The 25,833-nt window shown below is 42.4% G+C and overlaps 1 protein-coding gene across 5 annotated transcripts in view; it reads left to right on the top strand.

Moving 5' to 3' along the window:
• Nucleotides 1-5,162: 5,162 nt before the first annotated feature.
• LOC121272942 (diacylglycerol kinase delta-like) overlaps nucleotides 5,163-25,833 on the top strand; it is a 147,388-nt gene continuing 126,717 nt past the window's right edge. For 4 of the 5 annotated variants that reach the window (XR_005941928.1, XM_041179839.1, XM_041179847.1 and 1 more), the window contains exon 1: nucleotides 5,163-5,354. Coding sequence is in view for 3 of the 5 variants with exons in the window: in XM_041179839.1 (XP_041035773.1) it covers nucleotides 5,181-5,354 (174 nt within the window). In the remaining 2 variants the exon portion in view is untranslated. Of the gene's footprint in view, nucleotides 5,355-6,498; nucleotides 6,542-25,833 lie in introns of all 5 variants that reach the window. The other variant, XM_041179861.1, reaches the window with a different exon arrangement.

The raw sequence follows: 25,833 nt of genomic DNA on the forward strand, positions 1-25,833 counted from the left end.
TTCTTGGACTCGAACTCAAGTTCTGTCAAAGGGTCATGAGGACTCGAAACGTCAACTCTTTTCTTCTCCGCCGATGCTGCCAGACCTGCTGAGTTTTTCCAGGTGATTCTGTTTTTGTTTTGGATTTCCAGCATTCGCAGTTTTTTTGTTTTTACCATTGTGTTTAACTTGTCCTGTTCTGCAATTACATTTCATTAAAGGTGGTGTCTGTAACAACTCATTTTTCTTTTGGTGAATAGATGTGTGAACATCTTGGCAGCTGTGTCCTGTTGCAAAACCAACTTGATTAAAAAAAACAACTGGGACCTAGTCATCTACTTCAAATTTGGTGCCTACATTGAAGAACCCAGGAATCAGATGTTGAATAGCAAAGTTTGACATTGCTGACTCCTGCAGGCACTAAGATTGTGGAAGATGTTACTGCATGATCTTTGGATGTACGGAGTGTGTAAATTATTATAATAATTAGAGTTGCACCACAATGTATGTTTGTAAGTTCTACAAGCACATTCTAGATGCAGATTATTGGGTTGTATTGTGCAGTAAAGCTTTCACGTCAGAAATTGCCAGTGATGTAGCGGAAGAGATGCTGATTTTCAAAACTAACTCTGGGCATTCCATGGTATTTTCTGTCCATTATTTACCAGGTGTGTTATGGAATTATTTTCCTGCACACTTAAATGCCACCTTTTAGCGCCAAACTGGAACAGTTGCTGTGTGGGAGGAACAGATGTCAGGCAATGGGTCCCGTCAATTTCCCTTTGTCTTGCGCAGTCAGCTTGTTGCAATGCATGGTCCCTTTACGATGGCTGTGTGTGTGCACTTTAAAGGTAATGTTGCCTGAGCATGAGCCATGGCACATTCCCCATGGCTTCAGTGCCACATACCCAAGCAACTTAGAAGGAATTCTTCTCAGGTGCTTCAAACACATTTAAAGAAACCTGCCCTGTTGACATTTAGGGCCTTAAAGAACCTTGTGCACAGATACCCCCATTCCTTTTTTTTCTGCACACTGTGGCCATTGGGCATCATAGGAAATAGGAGCTGGAATAGATCATTCGACCCATTGAGCCTGCTCTGCCATGCAACTAGATCATGGCTGATCATCTACCTCAACACCATTTTCCCCTGTACTATCCACATATCCTTTGATGTCTTCAATATCTAGATACTTCTAGATCTCTGTCTTCAACATACTCAATGACTGAGCCTTCACAGCCCTCTAAGATAGAGAATTCACTAGCCCCTGAATGAAGAAACTCCTCCTCCAGCTCAGTCCTACCTCTTATTCTGAGACTGGGTTCTCTGGTTCTAGAACACCTCCCCCCCACCCCCCCAAACCAATGGAAACATCCTTCCTGTATCTATCCCATCAAGCCCTGAAAGAATTTTTTATGTTTCGATAAGATAATATCTCATTCTTCTAAACTCTTGAGGATACAGGCCCAGTCTCTTCATAGGACAATCCCACCATCCCAGTAATCAGTCTGATGGACCTTTGTTGCGTTCCCTCTGGCAAGTATATCCTTAGGTAAAAGACCAAAAGACGACTTTACTCCTGCATTCAAATCAAATAAAGGCCAACATACAATTTGCCTTCCCAATTGCTTGCTGCACCTGCATGTTAGCTTTCAGTGAATTATGAACAATGGCAGCTTTTGGACATCAACACTGCCCAATCTCTCACCATTTAAGAAATATTCTGCATTTCATTGTGAGCATTAATGTCTGATTTACGAAAAATAATAATGACAAAGCCATGTAAGAGATAGAAATATAGTGTGGCGGCCACCGTTAGGTTTTGTGCGAATTATCCATCAAATTCGGAAATAATTCAACTGTTTGCTTACCAAGGTTTGTATAATATGAGGATTTCAAGGAAAAATAATGTTAAATACAATTTATATTTAGTGCCTTTAACATAATGAAAGGTCCCAAAGTGCTTCACAGGAGTATTATAAAAACAATATGACACCAAACCAATAGACAATAAGACAGTAGCAGGTCAGGCGACCAAAGGAGTGTTAAAGGAGAAAAATGGAGTAGATAAGCGGAGAGATGTAAGGGGAAAAGTCCAGAGCTTAAGGCCTAAGCAACTGAAGGCAGAACCACCAATGGTGGAGCAATTAAAATTGGGAATGCTCAAGAGGCCAGAATTAGATGAGTGCAGACATCTCGAGAGGGTTTTGGGGCTGGAGGAGATTACGGAGATGGGGACTGTCGAGGTTATGGAGTAATCTGAAAAAAAGATGAGATTTTTTGATCAGCAGTGGTGATAGTGAATGAGACTTGCCGAGAGTTAGGCCACAGGTCGCAGAGTTTTGGATGGCCTCAAGTTTACAGAGGGTAGAATGTGGGAGACCAGCCAGGCATGCGGTGGAATAGTCAAACCTAGAGGTAACAAAGAGTTCCCAGCAGCAGGTGGGCTGAGGCAGGAGCGATGTAACAGAAGTGGAAAATGGTGCCAAAAAGGATAGCAAGACTGAACTGCCACCATCTTTGAACCTTCTGTTTAAATCCCAGGATCTATTAGGAAACCTGCATCTTGGGTGCCAAATGCTGTGCAGCTGCTGTTGGCATATTAACACTAGGAGAGAGAACCATGGAAATTTTAATGCACTAAGCCACCTGTAACCACCTGTCCAACATTTTTAAACTCTTTCTTCATAACGTGTATTAAAATTGAGATGTGAACAAAAGATACAAACCAGACATAAATAAGCAAAAAATAATACCTAATGATGAATTCACACCATCTGCTTGGGATTTAAAGAATGTAATGGCTTGCAACCGCTAACCTGAATGATTTTTTTTCTTTGGCAACTACATATTCTTGTTCATGTCAATCTCTACTGCATTAGGTCTGACTTTTAGACGAATTCATGACTCTTGGTTTTGCAACTGGGAATTGGAATTGCCCACTGGCTGCAGGATATTTATCTGATCTTTGTATTTCTCTTGCCCCTATCTGTGGGGAGGAGATGTGGAGCTAACAGAACTCATTCACAGGTAGGTCCTATTTCTCATGCTTTTAGTTCTTATTGCAGATGTGCACCAACCAGCCTTTGTAAGTGTTTTCTACAATGGTCTATCCAGAAAATTTGTTATTAATTTGGAAGAGGTTCAGTGCTGAACCTCTGAGAAAGTTACAAGATATTCTAGAATGTCTTTCTTATTGAGGTTATAAAATATATCTACCACAGCTTGGCATAGAATGCCTTTGGCCTTTAAACTGTTTGCTTTGTGTTGCAACTGTGAATGTATCATCTACATTAAGGAATTTGCTTTCTCTATACAGCACTCCATAAGTCCCATTTATAGTGATCTGTCTCCATTTTGAAGCCAACTATGAGGGTTCAGAAACAAGTCTATCTGATCTAGGTGAAGGTTCACAACTTTCAAACATTCAGAAATGGATGTTTTCTAAATCTTGGTCAATCTTTCTTACATGAGGATTATTTTGGAGTACCTACCTACCCGCACCCTGGGAAAGAGGTTCGCTGAGTTGAGTTCATTGGGTACATTTTGAAGTAGATTTGCCAGCAAAGCCTGAGCAGCTCAGCCGCCAGTGCCCATCAAAGGTGCCCCACCTGATGATATGGGTACAAAGGTGAGGGTTGTCATGTTAGGGAAAATCTCCTTTCTCTTCCTCACCTGCACCTCACACCTTCTCCCCTGCCCCCATCAGTATTTGTTTTGATGCCTGCAGCAATCCACTCTGGATGGAGGACAAATGTTCCTTAATTCATTTTTTTTTTGTTTTTAAAGAGAAAGGGAGTTCTTTTTTTTTAGGGGATCTGCTCTAAAAAGTGCACAGAATCCTGAGCTTCTTTGTGGCCAGGGCACTATTTCAGTTAAAGTATTGGAACTCCTGATCATTTGGGTGTAATTGTCTGCTTCGAACAATTTCTGTCCATGGAACTGGATAAAGGATATTTTGGATGGGAATTCCTAGGTACAAGAAGATGTATGCTCATGGATAACAGCCAAGGGTGTTCACATCCTTGGCTCTGAGGTATAATAGTAACTCCTCCCTCTGTGGGGTGGGGATGTACCTCTCTTGCCTTAGTTAGTGATCAGGCCCCTCTCCATAAATGAGAACCTCTGCTTAGAATATCATTGCTCTTCTTTGTGATTTGGCCTGAGTACTTCTGTAGAACTGCACTGACATGTCATCTTTGGTTATGAGCCCAAGTCTGCAGAGGGATTTGAATCCAAATCCTGCTAATTCTGAGGCAAAAATGAACTCACTGAAGGAAAGCTTCTGTCCTACTTTCATCTCCAACCAACTCGTGCAGATCCACCCAATGTTACAGAAAGGCTAACATCGCTTTGTAAACAGACTATAGAGGCCAGCAGCTGCACAGAGGCTTCTTGTTAACTGAGTGAACTGAACCTTTAAATTTACCTGTGAAAAGCCAGTACTACTTTTTGCATTTTTGTAGTTCTGCCTCTTTTCACAGATTATTGGGAAGGCTGTTTGTTCTAAATTTGTTTGCGATATGCTGAAATGGAACCCAATATTATATTAAAGTATTGGAACTCCTGATCATTTGGGTGTAATCGTCTGCTTAGAACAATTTCTGTCCATGGAACTGGATAAAGGATATTTTGGATGGGAATTCCTAGGTACAAGAAGATGTATGCTCATGGATAACAGCCTAGGGTGTTCACATCCTTGGCTCTGAGGTATAATAGTAACTCCTCCCTCTGGGGTGGGGATGTACCTCTCTTGCCTTAGTGATCAGGCCCCTCTCCATAAAGAAGAACCTCTGCTAAGAATATCATTGCTCTTCTTTGCGATTTGGCCTGAGTACTCCTGTAGAACTGCACTGACATGTCATCTTTGGTTATGAGCCCAAGTCTGCACTACCCATCGCAGCATTGGTTCATCTGATTCCACCTGCAGTTAACCTCCCCCCCCCACCCCCACTCCGTGGCGGTAACTCCTGGTACTGAATGATCTGAGACGGCTAGTGGCGGTACTGCGGGCTCTCGGTTTCCCCCCTGCCCCCCGCCTTGCGGCGAGTAGCAGTACTGCGGGCTCTCGGTTTTCCCCCTTGCGGCGAGTGGCAGTACTGCGGGCTCTCGGTTTTCCCCCTTGCGGCGAGTGGCGGTACCGCGGGCTCTCGGTCTCCCCCTGGAGGCGGCGCTGGGCTGAAGCCCCGGTTGCTGCGGTGATGATGGCGGCTCGGGAAGCGCAGGCCGCCGGATCTGGCTGTGAGCTGGGGACGCGGGAGCGGCTGGCCAGCGGGAGCACCGTGGGAGACGAGTCATCAGACAGCGAGGCCGAGCATGAATCCGCGCAGAAACTGATCCGCAAAGTGTCCACCTCCGGCCAGATCCGCAGCAAGGTGAGGCCGGGGCCCGGGGGAGGAGGGGAGGGGAGCGGGAGTCCTGAAACTCTCCGCCGCAAACACGGGGGCTGCAGCCGGGACCGGGAGCGGGGAGGCCGCAGGGGGAGCCTGAGGCTCGAGTGACGCAAAAGAGCGAGCAGATTCTGTAACCGGGAGAAGAAAACAGAGACCCCGGGAGGAGCGGGAGAAACAACTCGAAAAACAGCGCCCGGATCCCGGGAATAACCTGCCCCTGGACCCGGTCTGCAGGAATAAACTGCCCCTGGACCCGGTCTGCAGGAATAACCTGCCCCTGGACCCGGTCTGCAGGAATAACCTGCCCCTGCACCGGGTCTGCAGGAATAATTTGACCCTGCCCCTAGATCGGATCTGCAGGATTAATCTGTCCCATGGATCCCATCTCCAAGAATAATCTGCCCTGGGGTCTGATATCCAGGAATAATCTGCCCCTGGGTCTAGTCTCCAAGAGCAATCTTCCCCTTGGTCCGGTCTCCAAGAATAATCTTCCTCTGGGTCCAATCTCCAGGTATAACTGCCCCTGGATCCAATTTCCGGGAATAAACTGTCCTGGTTCCAATTCCTGGGAATAATCTGCCCTAAAACCCATCTCCAGGATGCATCATAAAATTTATCCTCAAGCACAATCTAGCACTGTATGTTATTTGAGTCTCCTGACAGATTATCCCCTAATATTGCCTTGCAGAGTTTCATACGGTACAAAATCTTTGTGGAAAGTGTTATAGGGAGTTTACAAGGTTAACTGTTTATTCGGGCTGCTTTCATCCACATTGCTCGGTGCTATTGCCAAAGGTTGGCTATCTGTTCAATATTGATCAGTGGCTGTTGAAGTATTGTAATTGTGGGAGATGGAATCTTCCATAACTAGCACACAGCATCTGAGGTTGCTGGGCGATTGAAGGCCTAGATTGCCTGCATGGGTTGAAGAGCAATTTTCCCAATTATAGATACCGAAATTAACTTGTCTTTTCCTCATATTTTTCTCCTTCCTTGGGAGATGGGGTGGCTGGTGGTGGTTGGGGAGGTGGACGGGGGATTCAGGGCATGCTGAGTACAAATTGCCCTAGGACAATATTTGACAGGCAGGATGCACCAGCTACTCTTTTCCTGTCCGTCTTTTCAGATGTTTCAGTATGATGTCAAGGATTTAGATCGTGATTCTGCAGGTAAGATTGCCTGAGTGGCTTTGTAACGGGAAGCTTTGTCTTTTGAGTTCATGCCAGTCAGCAGAAGAGAGGAGTTATTTTTCAAATAGTCCGCTGCTCGAAAGTGTGTCCAAAGGTTAGATAGAATATATATTATATATTCAGCTAACTTTTCAAAGAGAAAAGTGCATGGTATATATTTAAATTTGCCATTGATGGCTGCACTTCTTATTTCGGCTATTCAGTCATGCCTTTGGGAGAGATGGGGTGGGAGGGGGATCAGTGCACAAATAAGGGTTCTCTATTAAGATTATTTGGTCACTATTATTTAAGTATTAGATAGGAAAAGGGACACTGCAGACAGTGTGGGTCACAATGTCCACTCATAGCAGTGGGCACACTGATGCTAAACCTGAGAAGATATTTTGTGTAAAAACCCAGATGTGTGAAAGAGAATAACACTTCTCTGAACCTCATCTCAGGTATAAACAGCCTCTGAATCACATCCCTAACCATACCTGAGAAAAGCCCAACATGCAGCAGTGGCATAGAGTTATATAGAGTTGCACTGACTCCACAGCATAGAAATAGGCCATACATGGTTGATGCTGGTGCCTATGCTCCACATGAACCTCCTTCCATCCTTCTTCATCTCACCCCATCAGCAGAACTTTCTATTCCTTTCTCCCTCATTTACTTCCAGTCTTCAATGCTCTAAGCTGGCAGTGATGAGAAACTTAGTCCTAGCCACTTCCCACCCATTTGATCTCTAATCCTTGAGTTTACCGCCTCAGGCCTTGTGATTCCTGGCTTTTCAATCCTTCAGTACCTGTCCCCTGCACTTATCCTTATGGCGCACCACTTTCCCCATCTCTCCTTGCTCATTGAACCTCTCAGCTGATACATCTTTTCTTTGACTTGGATTTGCAGCTGCAAAGAATGTTTACAAATGCTCAGAGTGAGCGTCCCACGCAGATATACAATAGTAATGCCAAACAAACATTGAAAGCTTCTCTGTCACGTCACTGTGAACAAAGCTTCCAAATTCTCCATGGCAGGGTGATGGAAGGGGAAGGATGTCACCTACCTCATCATATCAGAAGACAAAACAAGCATACTCACCAAGTCTAAGTGCCATGGGAGTTTGAAGTAAAGGTGCTGAACCGTCCAAACCCAGCTCCCGTCTTTAAGGACAGTCATTTAGAAAATAGGAGGCACAAAAATTAAAGCAGGAGGAAAAAAATACATATGGAGCCATCACAATAACACTAAATAGGTCGTTGCAGGACTATGAGGAATGAGTATAGAATAGGTCTAATATGGATAGCACTTTCAAAGAGCTGGCATAGGCACAGTGGACTGAATGGCCACTTTCTGTGTTGTAAAATTCTATGAAAAGCTGTAGAAAAACAGACTTCAACAGAAAGTAGAGCATGCACAGACTATCATGTCAGCAAGTGAGATTATCCTTGAACCAGGAGAATTCTCAAATAATTAATGAAATTTAATAATAAAAATATGGTTGATGAAAGAAAAAACGTCTGTGATGGAGCATTTATTCACGAAGCATTAGGAGAAAATGTCACAATGTTGCCTTGAATCATTTCCCCTAGTTCTGCTCCCCGCTCTTGCCGACTTCCAGCTCTGTTCTCCTTCCTCATGCTTTTGAATCTCCTCAAGACACTGCGCTGAAGGCTGTATGTGTGTGTGTGAGTTGTCATATAGATGTGAATGGAGACATTTCAGTTTTGCACCAAACCTCGGATGCCTTTGGTTGCAACCCAACCTCAAAAAAGAACAAACCATTCTACTTTAGGAATTTTGCCTAAAGTTTCCCAACAAGTTGGAAGGTGTAAAATAAATTCAGTTGTAGAGATGTTTTTTTTAATCTGTATCTGTGGTGTGTTACTTGTGGAGATTCAGGAGGAAACTGACCTTGCCTCAGAACACCTTAGCGATGCTGCAGATATAGGTGTGGCGATCTGGGGCTGAGAAACCTGAGGTATTGGTAGGTGTGAATGTGTAACAGGCAGCTGTATAATAAGAGCATCTCACCTAAATGCTACTTATAGACATAAGAGGGTGGCAGTTCATTGCAGTTTTGATATATTATAGATTAGTTACGATTGCTGGCTTATATCACATACCAAACAGTGATCTGTTTTAGTAATTGCTGCAAGAGTTTTGCCAGCAGTTGCCTTCAAAGTGATTTGATTTTTGTTTGAACATGTCAAGAGGCTTGGAATAGTGTTTTTATTTCTTCAGCACATCTGGAACACCAATCTGATTTCAAGTTTGGTGAATGTATCCTGGTATAGTTTGAAATAAAAACAGTACAAAATCTTTATTTCTTTTGCTCCAGTGTTGTTGTTGAAATGTGAAATTTAGCCTCCGCAAGTGTTAATGTCATCTACTGAGAGCAGAACAAAAATAATTTTTCATTGAAACCTTGGCTCCCTGCTCCAACTGACTATGTAAAATATAGAGCAGTGTGCGGTTTAATCTAAATGAGCCCTACTTCCTGGTATTTCTCTGAAAATATTTAGTCTCTTGAGGGGGACCTACTCAGCTATAAATAGCTCTGGTCGTCTGTTCTCAGTAAGCTCACAGACTGATGCTGACCAGATGGAATTTATCCACCAGAACATGCAAACAGCAAAACACTCAATTTGCTGGATTTTTTTTTCCCAGAGACTTGTTTAGCAGTTAAAAAATCTAACACATGTATCAATTCCTGAAGACCCCATAAAGTCTGGGCTTGAGATTGGAACCGTAGCACCTCACCCTTACACCACCCCTCTTATAAAATTGTGTCTTGTCTTTAACAGGATTGGAGGCCATCTGAGAGAGCAGTGAAAAGCTGGGGAGTGCGTGGCATGGTCAAAGCTTTTAGGGTACTTTTGAAGTCAAAGAGTTGGTGAGACAAAGCTCTTTGGAGACAGTTCCTGGGAGTACCAATGTGGTGGCTAAACAATGGGTCTGAGGGAGGGAATGGGGGTGGTCAAAGTAAGTAGAAATAGGGAGATGTTTGGTGTTGTGGCTGGGACAAGAAGTTGCAGAAGATCACTTCCAGAAGTATGGCGGTTGGGGGGTCTGGCACGAGGGGAACAGAGGTGAGCTGATCGTGCAGTAGGAATCAGAAACTTGAGTAGTGTTCTGATGAATATGTAATATAGAGTCACATGGTGTTCTTCCAGACCTTGGCAAACAGCAATGAATTATTTTTCTGTTAAAAGTTAGATTTGAGGAAGGGGCATATTTTGTTTGCAAACTGAACATGCTATATTTTAAAGTTTATGCCAACATTCTGCAGGATCTTAGCTGGGTTGCGCACTGAGTTTAACCTTAGCAATGGTGCCCACAAAGAGGGAAAGCCATTGCCTAAGCTCGCACCACAAATTCCTGGTTGCTGTCTAATGCTGAGCAAGACTTTATAACCTCAGCATCCTATATGACCCTGAGTCGAGCTTCTGACCCTGTATCCTTCCATCACAAAGACCACTTCCACCTTCCTGACAATACCTGCTTGAGCCCATTTGCTATAGAAACTCTCACTCATGCTTTTCTAACCTTCGGACATGACTATTCCAGTTCTCTTCTGGCTGGTCACATACCCTCTGCTCTCCACAAACTTTGAACTCATTCACTGCTGTCCATATCCCATCCCGCATCAAATCCTGTTGACTTAACAGTCTTGTCCTCGCTGGCCTACATTGGCTCCAGGTTCAGCAACATCTCGAATTTAAATTCTCATCCTAATGTTCAAATCCTTTCAAGGTTTTGTTTTTCTTACGTTAAATTTGCTTAATTGCAAGTTGATGAGCTTTCTCTGCACGTGTACATAATGTGCTAACTAGTTCCACTTGTTGCCCTACCTTTATATTAACATATGATTTGCAATCTTAATATTAATGTGGGATATGAAAATATATTAATTTGAGATGTCTGATCTCTATATATCATTTCGCATGCTGGCTGTGTATTTGCATGTGATGTACCTTTTTTATTTTCATATTTATTTCACTGTTTTCTGCTAATACTCCATCCTTTATATTTATGTCATCTGCTGTTTTCATATTAACATTGGGTGTACCATTCATATATTTACTTGATATCTCTTTTGCATGTGACAAGTTAGCTGTGACCTGCCAATTTTACATTTACATGTTATGTCCGAGCCATATAAGTGTGATTTGCCAACTGTGCTTCTATGTATTAATGCTGGATCTCCCATCTATATGCTTAACATGTGACATGCCATTAAAGTGACATGCTATCTCTATACTAACACATGATATACTGACCCTGTATTTATACCTATGTGTTAGTATATTTTTGTGTAATGCACTTTCTGTGTGGTGATATGTAACACACAGTCAGTATATTACCATTGTGTGTTATCTGCAAAGATACCTGTGATATGCTGCTTGAATGTTAACGCTACATGCTGTCATTATTCACACTTGTCTCTGTGCACTTGATGGGTTACCTTTACACATGATGTGCTCTCTCTATGTGATGCTCCATCCCTTTATTTACGCAATATGTGCTATTTGTATATTTACATTTGATGTCTTAGCTCAGTATTTTACACAGTTGTACTGTCAGTATGTTTATACATGGCCTGCTGTCTGTATATTTACACAGGATGTGCTAACAGTAGATATTTATATGTGATGTGCTGCAGCTATGATGAGTTAGCTATATATTTACACATGGCACACCAATCTATATTAACTTATGATGTGCCATCTCTATATCAGTGTGTGAATTGCCTTGTATAATTGCATATGATGTGTCCATCTGTGTGTTACAAGTGGCAGTCTCTATTTCTATGTGACCTGTCATTCGTATATTTTCAAATGACATGCTGTGTTTGAGCTGAGCTGATGGGAAACTTGCACTGTTGCATATAATATGCTATTTTAATTTAGATGTGGCATGCTATCTGTAATTTTTATGGCTATGTGTGTCTCTGCTCTTACATGTGATATTCTCCTTCCCCTCTCATGGTGTGCTATGTGTTTGCACATAATTTGTTGTCTGCTTGCACGTGATATGGTATCTCTAGATATGATGTGTTGTCTGCATATTTATGCATTATTTTCTATCTCCACTTACATATGTGCTATCAGATTTTACACATAATGAGCTCTCTATATTTGCATCTTTTCTTTATTCTTTCATGGGGTATGGGGTGTCGTTGGCAAGGCCAACTTATGTTGCCCATCCCTAATTGCCTTTGAACTGAGTGGCATGCTAGGCCATTTCAGAGGGCAGTTAAGAGTCAACTACATTGCTCTGGGCCTGGAGTCACGTGCAGGCCAGACCAGGTAAGGTTGGCAGATTTCCTTCCCTAAAGGATATTAGTGAACCGGTGAGTTTTTACACCAATCGATGAGAGTTGCCATGGTCGCCATTGTTGAGACTAGCTTTATATTCTTAGATTTAATAATGATTTAAATTCCCCCAGCTGCCGTGTTGGGATTTGAACTCTGTGACTGTCCAGGTACCCTGAATACCGTGATTATCCAGGGACCCTGAATACTGTGACTATCCAGGGACCCTGAATACTGTGACTGTCCGGGTACCCTGAATACCGTGACTGCCCATGACTGTGTATGGGTACCCTAAATACTGTGACCATCCAGATACCCTGAATACTGTGACAATACAGGTACTCTGAATACTGTGACAGTACAGGTACTTCGCACTGAATACTGTGAAAGTAAAAGTACCATGTGTTGAATGTCATAACTGTACAGGTGCTCTGTGTTGATTACTGTGACAGTGGAGGTATTCAGCTGGATACTGTGAAAGTACAGGTTTTCTGTCGGTGTACTGTGACAATGCAGGTGCTCTGTGCTGAATGGTTGGAGTGCACAGTTCTGAATACTGTGACAGTACAAGTACTCTGCTGAATACTGTGACTGTATGGGCACTCTGTGCTTAATACTGTGACTGTACAGGTCCTCTGTGCCAAATACTGTGACAGTGCAGGTACTCCGCTGGATACCATGTCTGTACAAATACTCTTCTGAATTCTGCAACTATGTAGGTACTCTGTGCTGAATACTGTGACTGTGCAATACGCTGTTGAATGCTGTGACTGTACAGGTACTCTGTTGAATGCTGTGACTGTGCAGGTGCTCTTCTGAATGCATTGACTGTACAGGTACTTGGTGCTGACAACTGTGACTGTGTAGGTTCTCTGTGCTGAATACTGTAACTGTACAGGTAACCTGCTGAATATTGTGACTGTACAGGTGCTCTGTGCTGAATGATGTGACTGTATGGGTACCCTGTGCTAAATACGGGGACTGTACAGATTCTCTGTGCTGAATACGGATATTATAAAGGTACTCTGCTGAATGATGTGACTGTACAGATAGTCTGTACTGAATACTGTGATTGTACACACACTCTAATGAATAGTATGATTGTACAGGTACTCTGTGTTGAATACTGTGACAGTACAGGTTCTCCGTGCTGAATACTGTGATGGTTCAGGTGCCCTGAATGCTGCTAATTGTAGGGGCACATTGAATACTGTGACTGTCCAGGTGCTCTGGATACTGTGACTATACAGGTACCCCCTAACACTGTGACTGCCCAGGTACTCTCAATACTGTGACTGACCAGGTATCCCGAATACTGTGACTGTCCAGGCACCCTGAATACTGTGACTGTGCGGGCACTCTGAATACTGTGACTCTACAGGTATGCTGAATACTATGACAGCACCAGTACTCTGTGCTGAATACTGTGAATGTAAAGGTACCATGTGTTGAATACCATAACTGTACATGTGCTCTGTGTTGATTGTTGTGACAGTAGAGGCACTCAGCTGAATACTATGACAGTACAGGTATTCTGGGTGGTGTACTGTGACAATACAGGTGCTCTGTGCTGAATGCTGAGACTGTACAGGTATTCTAAATACTGTGACAGTACAAGTACTCTACAATGAATATTGTAACTGTACAGGTACTCTGAATGCTGTGTTTGTAGGGGTACTCTGCTGAATATTGTGACTGCATTTGCTTTGTGCTGAATATTGTGATTGTACAGCTTCTGTGCTGAATTCTGATATTGTACTGGTGCTCTGCATTGAAAATCATGACAGTACACATACTCTGAATACTATGGCAATACAAGTGCTCTGTGTTGAATATAGTGTCTGCATAGGTGATCTAAATACTGTGACTGTTTAGGTCTCAGAATACTGTGACTCATTACTATTCAGATACTCTGAATAGTGTGTCTGTACAACAGGTATTCTGAACACTTGACTGTGCAGGTTCTCAGTGCTGAATACTGTCACTGTAAATGTCTGCACTGAATACTGTGTTTGTATTGTTACTCTGCTGAATGCTGTGACTGTGCAGGTACTCATTGCTGAGTACTGTGACTGTGCAGGTTCTCTGTCCTGAATACTGTGCCTGTACAGTTACTCTGCTGAATTCTGAGACAGTGCAGGTCCTCTGTGCTGAAAACCATGACAATGCAGGTATTCTGAATACAGTTAAAGTACCAGTGCTTTGTGTTAAATACTGTGACTGTACAGGCGCTCTGCTGTGAACAGTGTTACTGTACAGGTACTCTGTGCTGAATACTGTGACTGTGCAACAAAAACAGAAAATGCTGGAAAAACTCAGCAGGCCTAACAGAAAAACAGTTAACGTTTCGAGTCTGTATGGCTCTTCTTCAGATCTTCTGTGACTGTATTTGCTTTGTGCTGAATACTGTGACTGTATAGGTACTCTGCAGGGCTCAAATTCATTCTATCTCAGTGAACAAGAAATAAATTAAGAACTGAATGGAATCAACACTGGGTGAAAAGTACAATGAGAAGTTTAATTTTACACCAGGATTGCTTTCAAACATTTCCCATTTAGCTACTGCCTGGCAGTGATTCAATGGAATTACTCTTGAGTAACAGGTGGGGAGATGCCAGTGCCTGGAACCACCTGCAGCGTGCTTAGTGTGTCAGATACACTGCTTCTTTGCCATTTCCAGATATAATAGCCAATTGCAGCAAGCTCTGCTAAACCTTGTGATAACACAAAAAATGCTCAAATTTACATCGTTTTCACTTTAGTGCAAAGTCACTATTATTCTGTCCAGTATTTCAGGTCATCTCCTCAGAATCGACCCTTCACTCAAATTATTGTTTGAATAAGCGTTTACATGTCAACAATCTGATCAACAGTCAACAGCGTATGTTGTGTACAGTCAGTAATCTGCAGGCAGTGAGAGTTTTGTACAGTTAGTGAGTATTCTGTATCATCCCTGAGTATTTTGTGCAGTCTCTGAAAATTCTGTACACTGCATATTCTAGTTATGCAGTATTATTTTGCAAAATGAGATCCTGTGGTTACACAATGTCCTTCACAATCCATGATCATTATCCAAGTATTCAGTATTTTGTACATGCTGTCCTGTACAGTCACAGTATTCAGCACAGAGTACCTGTACAGTCAAATTATTCAGCACAGAATACCTGTACAGTCAGCATTTACCTTTATAGTCACAATATTCAACACAGAGCACCTGTAGTTTCACTGTGTTCATAATACCTGTGCTGTCATGGTTTTCAGCGCAGAGCACCTGCAGCATCTCAGAATTCAGCAGAGTAACTATAGAGTCACAATGTTCAAGCAGACATCTACAGTGACTATTCAGCACTGAGTACCTGTACAGTCACAGTATTCAGATCACCTGTACAGTTCCCATATTCAACACAGAGCTCCTGTATTGCGATTGTATTCAGAGTACTTGTACTGTCATGGTTTTCAGCATAGAGCACTTGTACTGTCTCAGAATTCAACAGAGTACCTGTACAGTCACAGTATTCAGCACAAAGCAAATGCAGTGTCAGGTACTGCATTGCCATTCACTGCAGCTGCTGGTCACTGTCAGTGTCAGACACTGCATCACCATGCACTGCAGCTGCTGGTCACTGCAGCTAGTGGCAGACACTACACCGCCATTCACTGCAGCCAGTGTCAGGCACTGCATCACCATCAGACAACAAAATCCGAGTTGAAAAAAAGTGATTTAGCATTTAATTTAAAAACACCCAAACTTAATAGCAAACAGATGGATATGACTTGTGAGAAAATTATGCTGTTTCTTCCTGTCTGTCTCCAGGGATGGAAGAAACAACTTTTTTTAATAGAAGAGCCACTTCCTGAACGTTATATTTGGGGCCACTTGTTTAGATTAGAGGCTGTGTGCAGTGCTGTAACATCAGGGCACTGCAACCCCATACATTACTGCTATCAGAGGCGCTCTAATTAATTCAGAAAAAGGGAATAACAATGGTTTAACATTTTATGTAAGTAAGAAAGCCCAAGGAAATGAACTCCATCATCTTCATTTAGAGAAATAAAGAAATGAGGGACATGGTTGATGGTTTGCATCTTGAAGGAATGGTGTAGGGAGAGTTTGTACACTCCAGCAGGCAAACTAGGTGAGGTTTGGAAAGGCAATTTAGGGTGGAGAATGCTGACTGGGTAGTAAAGAAACTGACTAGATTGGAGATTGAGTAAGATCCAGTTGATGGGGTATTATCCTAAGGGCAGGATGGAGTTGAAAGTAATCGGAGTGAACCAAAAAAAGGAGCTAAGTGAATGGGATGAGCCCAGTCCTCTTGTTCCTGTCTCTCCTTTCCTGGCATTTGGAGGTTTTACTGCAGGACTGTTCGAGATTGCAGTGATCATAGTGCCTAGTCAGATGGTACAGTGCTTATGTCACAAGAATTTATTATTTGGCTAACTTTCCGAAAGTTATGCTCCTGAGATGGTGGCACAGTGTGTAGAACCAGCACAAACTTTAACAGTGCTGAGTTCATTGCAGTGGTTTAAAAACTATCCTTTTTTAATCAAATGGTAAATATTTATTTCAACACATGTTCTGTTCCTCGAAGTTAAAAATTGGATTATTGCTTCCGCTACTGCTACATACCCTGCAGGGCTTTGGGAGCAGAGAGTGATGAGTGGGATTAATTTTCTGAGACATTCAAAGAGCCGGCACATGCCTGAATGGCCTCTTCCTGGTGCTGTGTGACTCTATGATTCAGTGCAGCCATTTTTAACAAGCACTAGGTGGCATTACACCCTTATTGCCACTATCGCTGCTCAACACCTGGTGACTGGAGGCAGGAAGATGTTACCACCTGATACCCTCCCAAGCATTTATAAATTAATAAGATAATATGTAAAGCTCCTGGTGACTCCATTAAACTACAATTTCTAGTGTGGTTAAGGCTATTTCCAATACTTGCCCAGACAAGGTTCCCCATTTTGCCTCTATTTTTAATGCATGTTGTTGAGTTGTGAAGGGTTTATTTGAAGGAGAAAATTTATTCTTAAATTTCTTCAGCGTGGTTTAAAGTGCCCAAAGATCACTTCAGAAAGAATTCAGCTGGTAAACACTGAGTAGGGCTATACAGGGATTTCATTAAAGGCAATAGTGGCAAATGGGGTTTTCATTTGAACTGCAGTACAATTGGGGAATTTGAAGGCAGCACTGTGAGTGGTAAAACCCTGGGATAAAATCTGGTGGGTACAAGTCTCGTATAATACTAGAGGACTGCATGGGTACCAATCTGTGTAACACTGGAGGACCATATGTGTACAGATCTGTCACTGTAACACTGGGGGAACAAGTGTGGATTCAGATCTGTCACTGCATAATGTTGGGGCATCCTGGGTACAGATTTGTCAATGTAAAACACTAGGGGGCAGTATGAATACAGGTTGGTCACAATATAACCCTGGAGGACAGTACGGATCAGGTGTGTTATTGTAAAACACTGTGGTACAGGTCAGTTGCTGCATAATGCTACAGTGAAGTGCTGGTGGGTACAGATCCGTCACTGTGTAATGCTACAGTGCAGTGCTGGTGGGTACACGTCTGTCACTGTATAGCACTATAGTGCAGTGGTGCTGGGTACAGATCTGAGACTGTATAACATTACAGTGCAGTGGTGATGGGTGCAAGTCTGTCACTATATAACACTACAGTGCAGTGGTGGTGGGTACAGATCAGTCACTATAACACTACATACACAGTGCAGTGCTGGTAGTACAGATCAGTCACTGTATAACACTACAATGCAGTGGTGGTGGGTACAGGTCTATCACTGTATGACAACACAGTACAGTGCTGGTGAGGACAGATCTGTCACTGTATAACACTATGGTATAGTAGTGGTGGGTGCAGGTCTGTTACTGTATGACAGCACAGTACAGTGCTGGTGGGCACAACTCCGTCACTGTATAATACTACAGTGCAGTCCTGGGAGCTATAGATCTATTGCCGTGTAGTAGTAGCGCAAGATATTAGTGAAGGCAGGTACGTTGCTGTTTAACACGGGTGCACGCCTTTCACTAATCATGATAGTTCTGGTGGAAACTGTTTGATGTAATGAACTAATGCACAAGGAGTGTTTTACACAATGTTTAGGCATGTTGGTTTCCACTTAGTCACACTTTGATTTTTCATGTCATAGTTACATCAGTTAAATTGGGCTCAGCTGAATGAGCAGATAAATGGCACTAATGCCTGGCCAGTTTAACCCTGGCATCATTAAATCACCACCTGTTGTTTGCATTTAGTCCTTCTCTCAAATAGAAGAGTGGGAGATTTGCAGTGCTGATGCTGGAACACTGTGAGCCCCATTCACTTCAGCTACCAGGTCAGACACTGAACATTTAACTATTGTAGTAAATGATCTTGTACCCTTTGACCATTTAGCATGGTTGAGCTGGAGTTTTAAGAACTTCAGTGAATGTGCAGCTTTGGTATGAGTGGGATACCCATTTGAGTATTGTAATTGTGAGAATTTAAAATAACCTCTCTTTGATCAGTTGAGGTGGTTCTGCCAACAGAAAGATCCTTAATATGGATGGTTAAGTGCAAGGTGAGGTGCAGTGTTGTACCTTTGAAAGTCAACCACAAGTCCACAGTGGCCATAGCAGCTGAATCATTCCTGTCCACTGTGCTCCCCATGCTGCAGCCATTTCCTACAATGTCCTTGTCTGACCCAGTTCAGTGGAAAGCAGTTTAATAATTTTTTAAAATTATTTTCTTCATTAAGGCGGCCCCAGATGAATAACAACATTCTGTCTTTTCCTGTTCTCACTTTATGATTCAGAGTAACTGGATAATGTGCCGCCCACGTGGTGGCCTTTTCATTTTATGATTCTTGGCAAACCCTAGGGCAATCGGTAACATCCAGAAATCCTGCTTGGAGAAGCTCCATGGCTCAGTTTGACATTCAGTGAAGCATGCTGCTCCTTAAACAAGAAGGGAAGCTACTCTAACACCCTTCTGCCATTTTTGTTTTAATCAATTAAAACAAATTTATGTTAAGAACAACATGCATTTATTTAGTGCCTTTAATAAAGTAAAAACACCCCAAGGCCCTTCAATGTTACCAGGCAAAATTTGACACCAAGCCACATAAGGACAGGTGACCCAAAGAGGTAGATTTTAAGGAGCATCTTAAAGGAGGAGAAAGAGAGAGAGAGGCTTAAGACAAAAATTCCTGCACTTATGGCCTAGGTAGCCAAAGAGTCAGCTCAGCTTAGGTGATACTGAGTCCCCTCGAAGTCAGTGGTGAGTTCCAACTCTTCACCTTCCACAGTGGTTTGAAGTGACACACTACTTTAGTTAAGATGCATATTTCCCCTAGTACAGTGATGTTCCTTCTGTATTAGGGGAAAGGCCTTTCCTGTGATATTAAAGAGTGAGATGTTACTGTAGTTGCTGCAGTCTCCTCTGTCATCTTTGTTTTTGTATAGTGTGATTTTCACACCATGCATTTCATGTGAATGGAGTCTACCTTCCAGTGGAGAAGAAGCAGCTCAGAAAGGCCTGACAATGGATGCAGTTTTCCATGTTTGAACAGTTCGTCTGGGATTCCATCCTTGCCAGGCTTGCTAAGCAGCCTGTGGCCTGCTCGAGTGATGAGGGTTCTTCATCTAACTCATCCGTGATCGGAATACTTCACCATCTGCTGACTTCAGGGGGGCAACTTAGGTGATGGTAGGACCCAGCGCCCTCTTGATCCTTTCATCTATAGCTCATAGATTTCTATTGTCACAGGCAGTTAGGATTTCTTGACATATGTTGGTTCTGTGTTTATTTACACTATATCTCCCTGCCTTATGCATGGCTGCCTTGGCTACTTTCAGACCGTTCAGTGTCTTAAATGTTCAGTTTATGTTGTGCATCATGATGTTTTTTGCATCATTGTCAGATTTCATTTTAGCTGAGTAGGTTTCACACCAGTCCTTGTTGTGAGGTCCACCTTTATTGAATGACATTTCTGCTGCTTCACAAGTGATTGAGCTAAGTGACTTCCAAGCTTCATCAGCATCAACCCTCCTGGTAAATCTTTGGTGGGTAGCAGGTGTTCTAACGACAGTGTGAAGTGCTGGTATTTGCATCAGTGTTACGCAAGAGATGTTGATGCATGGCAGGCCGCCGTGTTTGGAATGGTGAAACTTTCGGGGTTGGACTTGCACTCTGCTGCTGACAAGAGAGAGGCTAGTGTTGCAATCAGGTGCAGGTGTGGAGAACACTGGGCATATCACGCCTCCTTATGATGACTAAGTCGAATTGGTGTCAATGTCCAGAACTTGGGTGACACCATGATACTTTGTGGTGATGGCTGCCCTGAAAGAAGATGTTGGTGACACAGAGTTCATTCAGGGCACAATGCTCAAGAAGGTGTTGTCTGTTGTTGTTGACTTTGTTCACCCTATGACTGAGGCACATTGGCCATGAATCACTGTCTGCCCCAGTACATGCATTGAAGTCACCCAGGATGAGTAGCCTCTCACCATTTGGAATGTTCCTCAGAACATCACCTAGGGATACATAGGAACACTCTTTGCCTGAGATGCTGGTATACAGAATTGGTTCGTAGGCACGTATGATGTTGATTGCACCTCCATCAGATAAGCCACAGGGACATGAGGCACTCCGAGGCTGCTACTGGTGACTCAATTGACTGTGTCAACTGGTTGCTCACTGCGAAGTCTATACCATGTTCATGCTAGTCTTCACCGCTCTTTCTGTGCCAGTAGAAGATGTAATTAGGCTCACGAATAGAGCATGTGTTAGCTAATCTGGTTTCTTGTAGAGCAGCAATGTTGACACCAAGCTTGTGTAGCTCATGGCCAATCAGGACTGTCTTGCATACACACTGTAGAATCTTGGTTGTGGTTCATGCCAGGGCACCTAGTCCTCAAATTTCAGCTTCCAAGCAAACAGGTTACCTTTCTTTGTTTTCAATGCCGAGAAATATACAGTACAAACAGTAAAAGGAAACGTACCCTGAGTCAAATTATTCTTAATAAAATGGAAAAAGAGATCGAAGGGTGAATTGATCAAAGTGTCATAAAAAATGGTAGAGAAAAGTTTTATACATAGAGCATTGGATCTGAAAAAGTGGAAGTCTTGTTGAATTTGTTGGTTAGATCACAGTCAGGGTAACAGATGCTGGCCTGGCACCTCATTAGAGGAAGGATATTTGAGCTATGGGAATGGTGCAGCAATAATATCATCCTAGGATGAAAGTAGAAGTGAGAAATTGCTTTTCTGAAGAAAGGCTTTAAAACAAAAGTCCTTCTTTTTACTGGAGCAGAGGAGGATAAGAGCAAGTCAAATCAAGGCTTTCAAAATTATGAAAGATTATACAGATTGGTGAGTTGGTTACAAATCACAAGTGGTATTTATACTTTACCTTTAATATAATAAAACATCCCAAGGCACTTCACAGAGGCTTTGTAAAACAAAATATGACACCAAGCCCTATAAGCCCTATGATCCTATTAGGTTAGGTGACCAAAAACTTGGTCAAAGAGGTAGGTTTTAACAAGTGCCTTAGAGGAGGAAAGTGAGGTAGAGAGGCAAAGAGGTTTAGGAAGGGGATTCATGGCTTAGGGCCCAGGCAGATGAAAGCACACTGCCTATTGCGGAGCGATGCAAGTCAGGGATGTTGAAGAGGCTAGAAAGAGAGGAGCACAGATATCTTGGAGGGTTGTAGGGCTGGAGAAGCTTCCAGAAATAGAGAGGGGCCAGACCCTTGAAAACAAGGATGAGAATTTTAAGATGGAGGTGTTGTTTAATAGGGGCCAGTATAGGTCAGCAAGCACAGGTATGATGGATGAACAGCATTTGGTATGAGTTAGGACACAGCAGCAGGGTTTTGGATGATCTCATTTGTAGAGAGGGTAGAATGTGAGGAGGTCAGTTAGGAGGGCATTAGGATACTCAGTTCTGGAGGCAATAAAGGCATGGATAAGAGTTTCACGAGCAGAATTGCTGAGGTACGGGAAGAGATGGGCAATATTACTGAGATGGAAATAGATGGTTTTGGTGATGGTGCAGAGACATGGTTGAAAGGTCATGTCGGGGTCAGATATGACTCCGAGGTTGCGAACAGTCTGGTTCAGACTCAGACAGTTGCCAGGGAAAGGATGTGGACTGAAAAGAAGTGATTATGACATGAGGCTGATGATTAGAAGGGCAAAAGGAGAAATTATAAGTATTTTTCATTGATGGTTATTTGAACATGGAATAATAAAAAAAATTGCACCTTTCAGGACTTAAGATCCTCCCTAAGTGCTGTGCATCCAATGAATTATTATTGAGTGCTTTATCACAAGCAGCTATTGAGGTAGAGACTATAATATTTGAAAGGAAATTGGCTATGTATTTGAAATAAATAATATAAAAGGATATGAAGAAAGACCAGTTAAATGATATTCAAATCGATAGAAAATCTCATATTTTTCAGGACTTTAGAAAGTAAAGTTGTGCCTTTAGGTCCTCCAGTAGCACCAGGGATGAATCCCACTCTCCTTATAGAGCAATTACAGTACTAACTTGCAAGAAAAAAAAGCACTTGAATAATGGCATCTTATCACATCCTCGGGGTATCCCAAGGCACTTTATATCCACTTTTCAAGTGGTCCACTGTTATTATGTAGGCAAACTTGGCAACACAAGAAGGTCCCACAAATGTTCGTTGAGGTGAACAAAGAGTTTATCTTTTTTTGTGGTGTTTCTTAAGGAATGAATGTTAGTCAGGCCACCAGGAGAACTCCTTGTTCTTCTGTAAGTAGTGCATGGGATTGTTCACATGCAACTAAACAGTCAGATAGGAGCTCAGTTTAACATCTGATCAAAAGCCGGCACAAATGCAGCAAAACACAGATTTCACAGTCCTCACAAATTGTAATCCAACTGGTCAGTGGTTCTATGGCACAACCTTCAACATTGACCCATGCAATCCAATGTCTGAAGCAAAATAAACTCAGTTCTCCTGGGGAACTGGGTGATACAGTGGTTTAGCCACTTGCCTTTCATCTCTAGACCCTGGATTTCCATCCAACCAGAAAAATGGCAATAAAACTTCCTGCGTCTGCTGGCTCTATGAGCCTGATTTAAATGAGTTTGAGTCTCAGTTTGTACAAGAAAGGAGAAATTAGTCATGAGTTGACACTAATAATTGGCTATCTGATTCAGAGAAGTCATAAGATGGTTCGTGTGGGAAGTGGTAAAACGTGCCCTCAGTGCAAATAGATGTTAGTCTTCTGAAGGTTGGACTATGGGATGTGGTGACAGAGAAGAGGAACTTCACTCTGGCTCTGCAGCATGCTGGTGTACCTTATGCTGGTACAGGGAAAGAAGTCCATTACCCAGCACTAACTTCACCTCGAGCACAAAATTTTTTTTGATTTTAAGGGAAACTCAACACTGAAATCTAGTGATAAAAACAGAAAATTCTGGAAATACTCAGCAGGTCAGGCAGCATCTGTGGAAAGAGAAACAGAGTTAACATTTCAGGTTGATGTCCTTTCATCCGAACTGGGAAAAGTTAGAGATGTAATAGGTTTTGAGCAAGGGGTGGGTGGGAAAAACAAAAGGAATGTCTGTGATAGGAAAATTGTATTTCCAACATTTTCAGATTTCCAGCATCCACAGTATTCCATTTTTCTGCTGAAATCTAGAACTTGTTTAGTCAGATCAGTATGCCAGCACCATTTTCTATAAATACTGAGTAAAACTTCCTATCACTGACTCTCACAATCGTTGTTGCCTATACAAGCGACCATTTACTTTGGGCTCATGACGTTCACATGTACAGAACAGTTACACTGCGTTTCCTGTGTTACTCAGAACAACATAGATAAGACAGTATGCCAAGAAACCTAATGCTCAATTGCTTCAAGCCATTCAGAGGTTTTTTGCTTACCGATTAGTTTCAGCTACACTTTGCTTCGAATTAAAGATTGAGTAAAGGATACACTGAGAAAGTGGACAGATGGAGTTGGTCTGTTATAAAGAAATTGGAGCTTAACAATCTTTTCCTGTTTTTAAAATTCCCTGTGTTCCTCTCTGTTGGATAGCATGTACAGTTTCAACCTGACATGAATTAAAAGGATGACAGATTAAGATTAGCATTCTGGCATGTCACATCCCCTGTTGTCTGTACAGATGGAACCCATCTGAACACAGGGAAAGCAGAATCCTGTTCTTCTGTATGTCTGCAGCAATCCAGTATTGTTGACAGAATACAGTGCACAAAATTAAAAACTTCTACCCAGTGCCACTGTTTAATCGGACCCAGAAGATTGCTTCCTGGGCCTGCATATGATCAAGTTCCCTGGCTGCCTCCTTACTGCAGCCCAGCAGTACATTCTATTGAAGGACAGTCTCACCACCACCAACCACCGTCCACCCACCACTGCTGACAAGGCACTGTGGATTAAATTGTAAAGGGGAAATGAAGAATATTGAGACTCTCCTCTTACAGGCAACCATCTTTGTGCTAACCTTGAGTTATGTATTGGGTGGAGTCACCTTGTATTGCTCTCGTGGCAGCTCCATTTAAGAATATCGGGATGCACAGATGTTGGCACATTGGAGCTGCATGTATATTTCAATGTCCTTCAAAGCTGATACCATCTTAACCAGACTAAAACTTTCCCTACATACCAAAAATCCCCTCCTACCATCTAAAAGTCTACATTCCCATCAGCACTCTATATATAGATTAAAGCAGCAACCCGCAAAGTTAAGTATTTCACTTAATTTAGAAAACATGGACCTACATCAATAACTCAGCTGCAATAACTTTCTCAATGAATGTAAAAAGGCAGAACTAGTTACTTGCTGAACAGAGAAAGCCCAAGTTCTGTGGGAGGCAGAGTAAACCATTTCACTGTGTGTGCAGAACTCCAGCGAGATGCAATGCAGGCATTTCCTAGTGTGTTGTGGACTGAAGGGATGATGAAGGGCTGACCTCGTGTTGCAAGGCAAGCTGCCAGTTTATAATGATAGGTGTCTACTTTGGTCTACCTCAGATACAAAGGCAGTCCTCAACCACCCCCTAGAGCCAAAAGTGGGAAACCTGGAGAAAGCTAGTGCTCAAGGCTCAGTATTTCGTAACCCTGTCAATTAGCATGGCTATACTTAAGACTTCTGACACAAGGAGACTCATTGCCAACAGTCTGTTTAAAGAAATGCTGTCTGTTAGGGCCCCTTACAATTAAGTCTGTGCACCATTAAGGTATTTGGTATTTTTCTTTTTGTTTAGTTCTCTATATGGTCATCTCAAGATGATCTCATTAGGAGCGTGAAACTTGGAAGGGGGGAGTGGAATTACAAGCAAGGCTATTTGCTAGAATTGGTGTAACATTCACTTAATAATGTTGCATTATAATAATCTTGTGGTCTATACCTAAAGAGAACTCATTCCAACATGTCCGCATTCTGCTCCCTGTATAACTGACAGGTGTGTATCTACTGTAAAGACCATAGTTAGGTACATAAGTGTTTGCAGTAACATGTAGAATCTTGCTCCAGAATGTAGGAGAGGATCATTCTATTCTGCACTGTAAAACTGTTGAGTAATTTGTAAATCACCAGTAAATCCTGGTAATTTTACTGAAATATAAGGTAATACAGTGTCCACAGTAGCCAATTGGTGAATGCCCTTATATCAGTCTAGCTCTCTCACGGTGTCAAACTCAGTAACTCCTTCTATTCAGTGCTCTGTGTTGCCACTACTGTTTTTCTGAGGATTCCACTTTGTCAAAAGTTACAGTGGTTGATCAGGAGAATCACCTGCGGAGATCCTGCCCCAGGATTTTTAAACCATGTTATGTTAATCTACAGAATGGCAACACAGGAAAATCATTTTTGTTATTGGTGGATAGGTCATTGAAACCAAGTCCACAGTATGTGGCAGCTGTAAATAAGGCAAATAAGATGTTGGGATATACAAT

This window comes from Carcharodon carcharias, chromosome 2 (genome assembly GCF_017639515.1).
Source record: "Carcharodon carcharias isolate sCarCar2 chromosome 2, sCarCar2.pri, whole genome shotgun sequence".
NCBI classification, from domain to species: Eukaryota; Metazoa; Chordata; class Chondrichthyes; order Lamniformes; family Lamnidae; genus Carcharodon; species Carcharodon carcharias.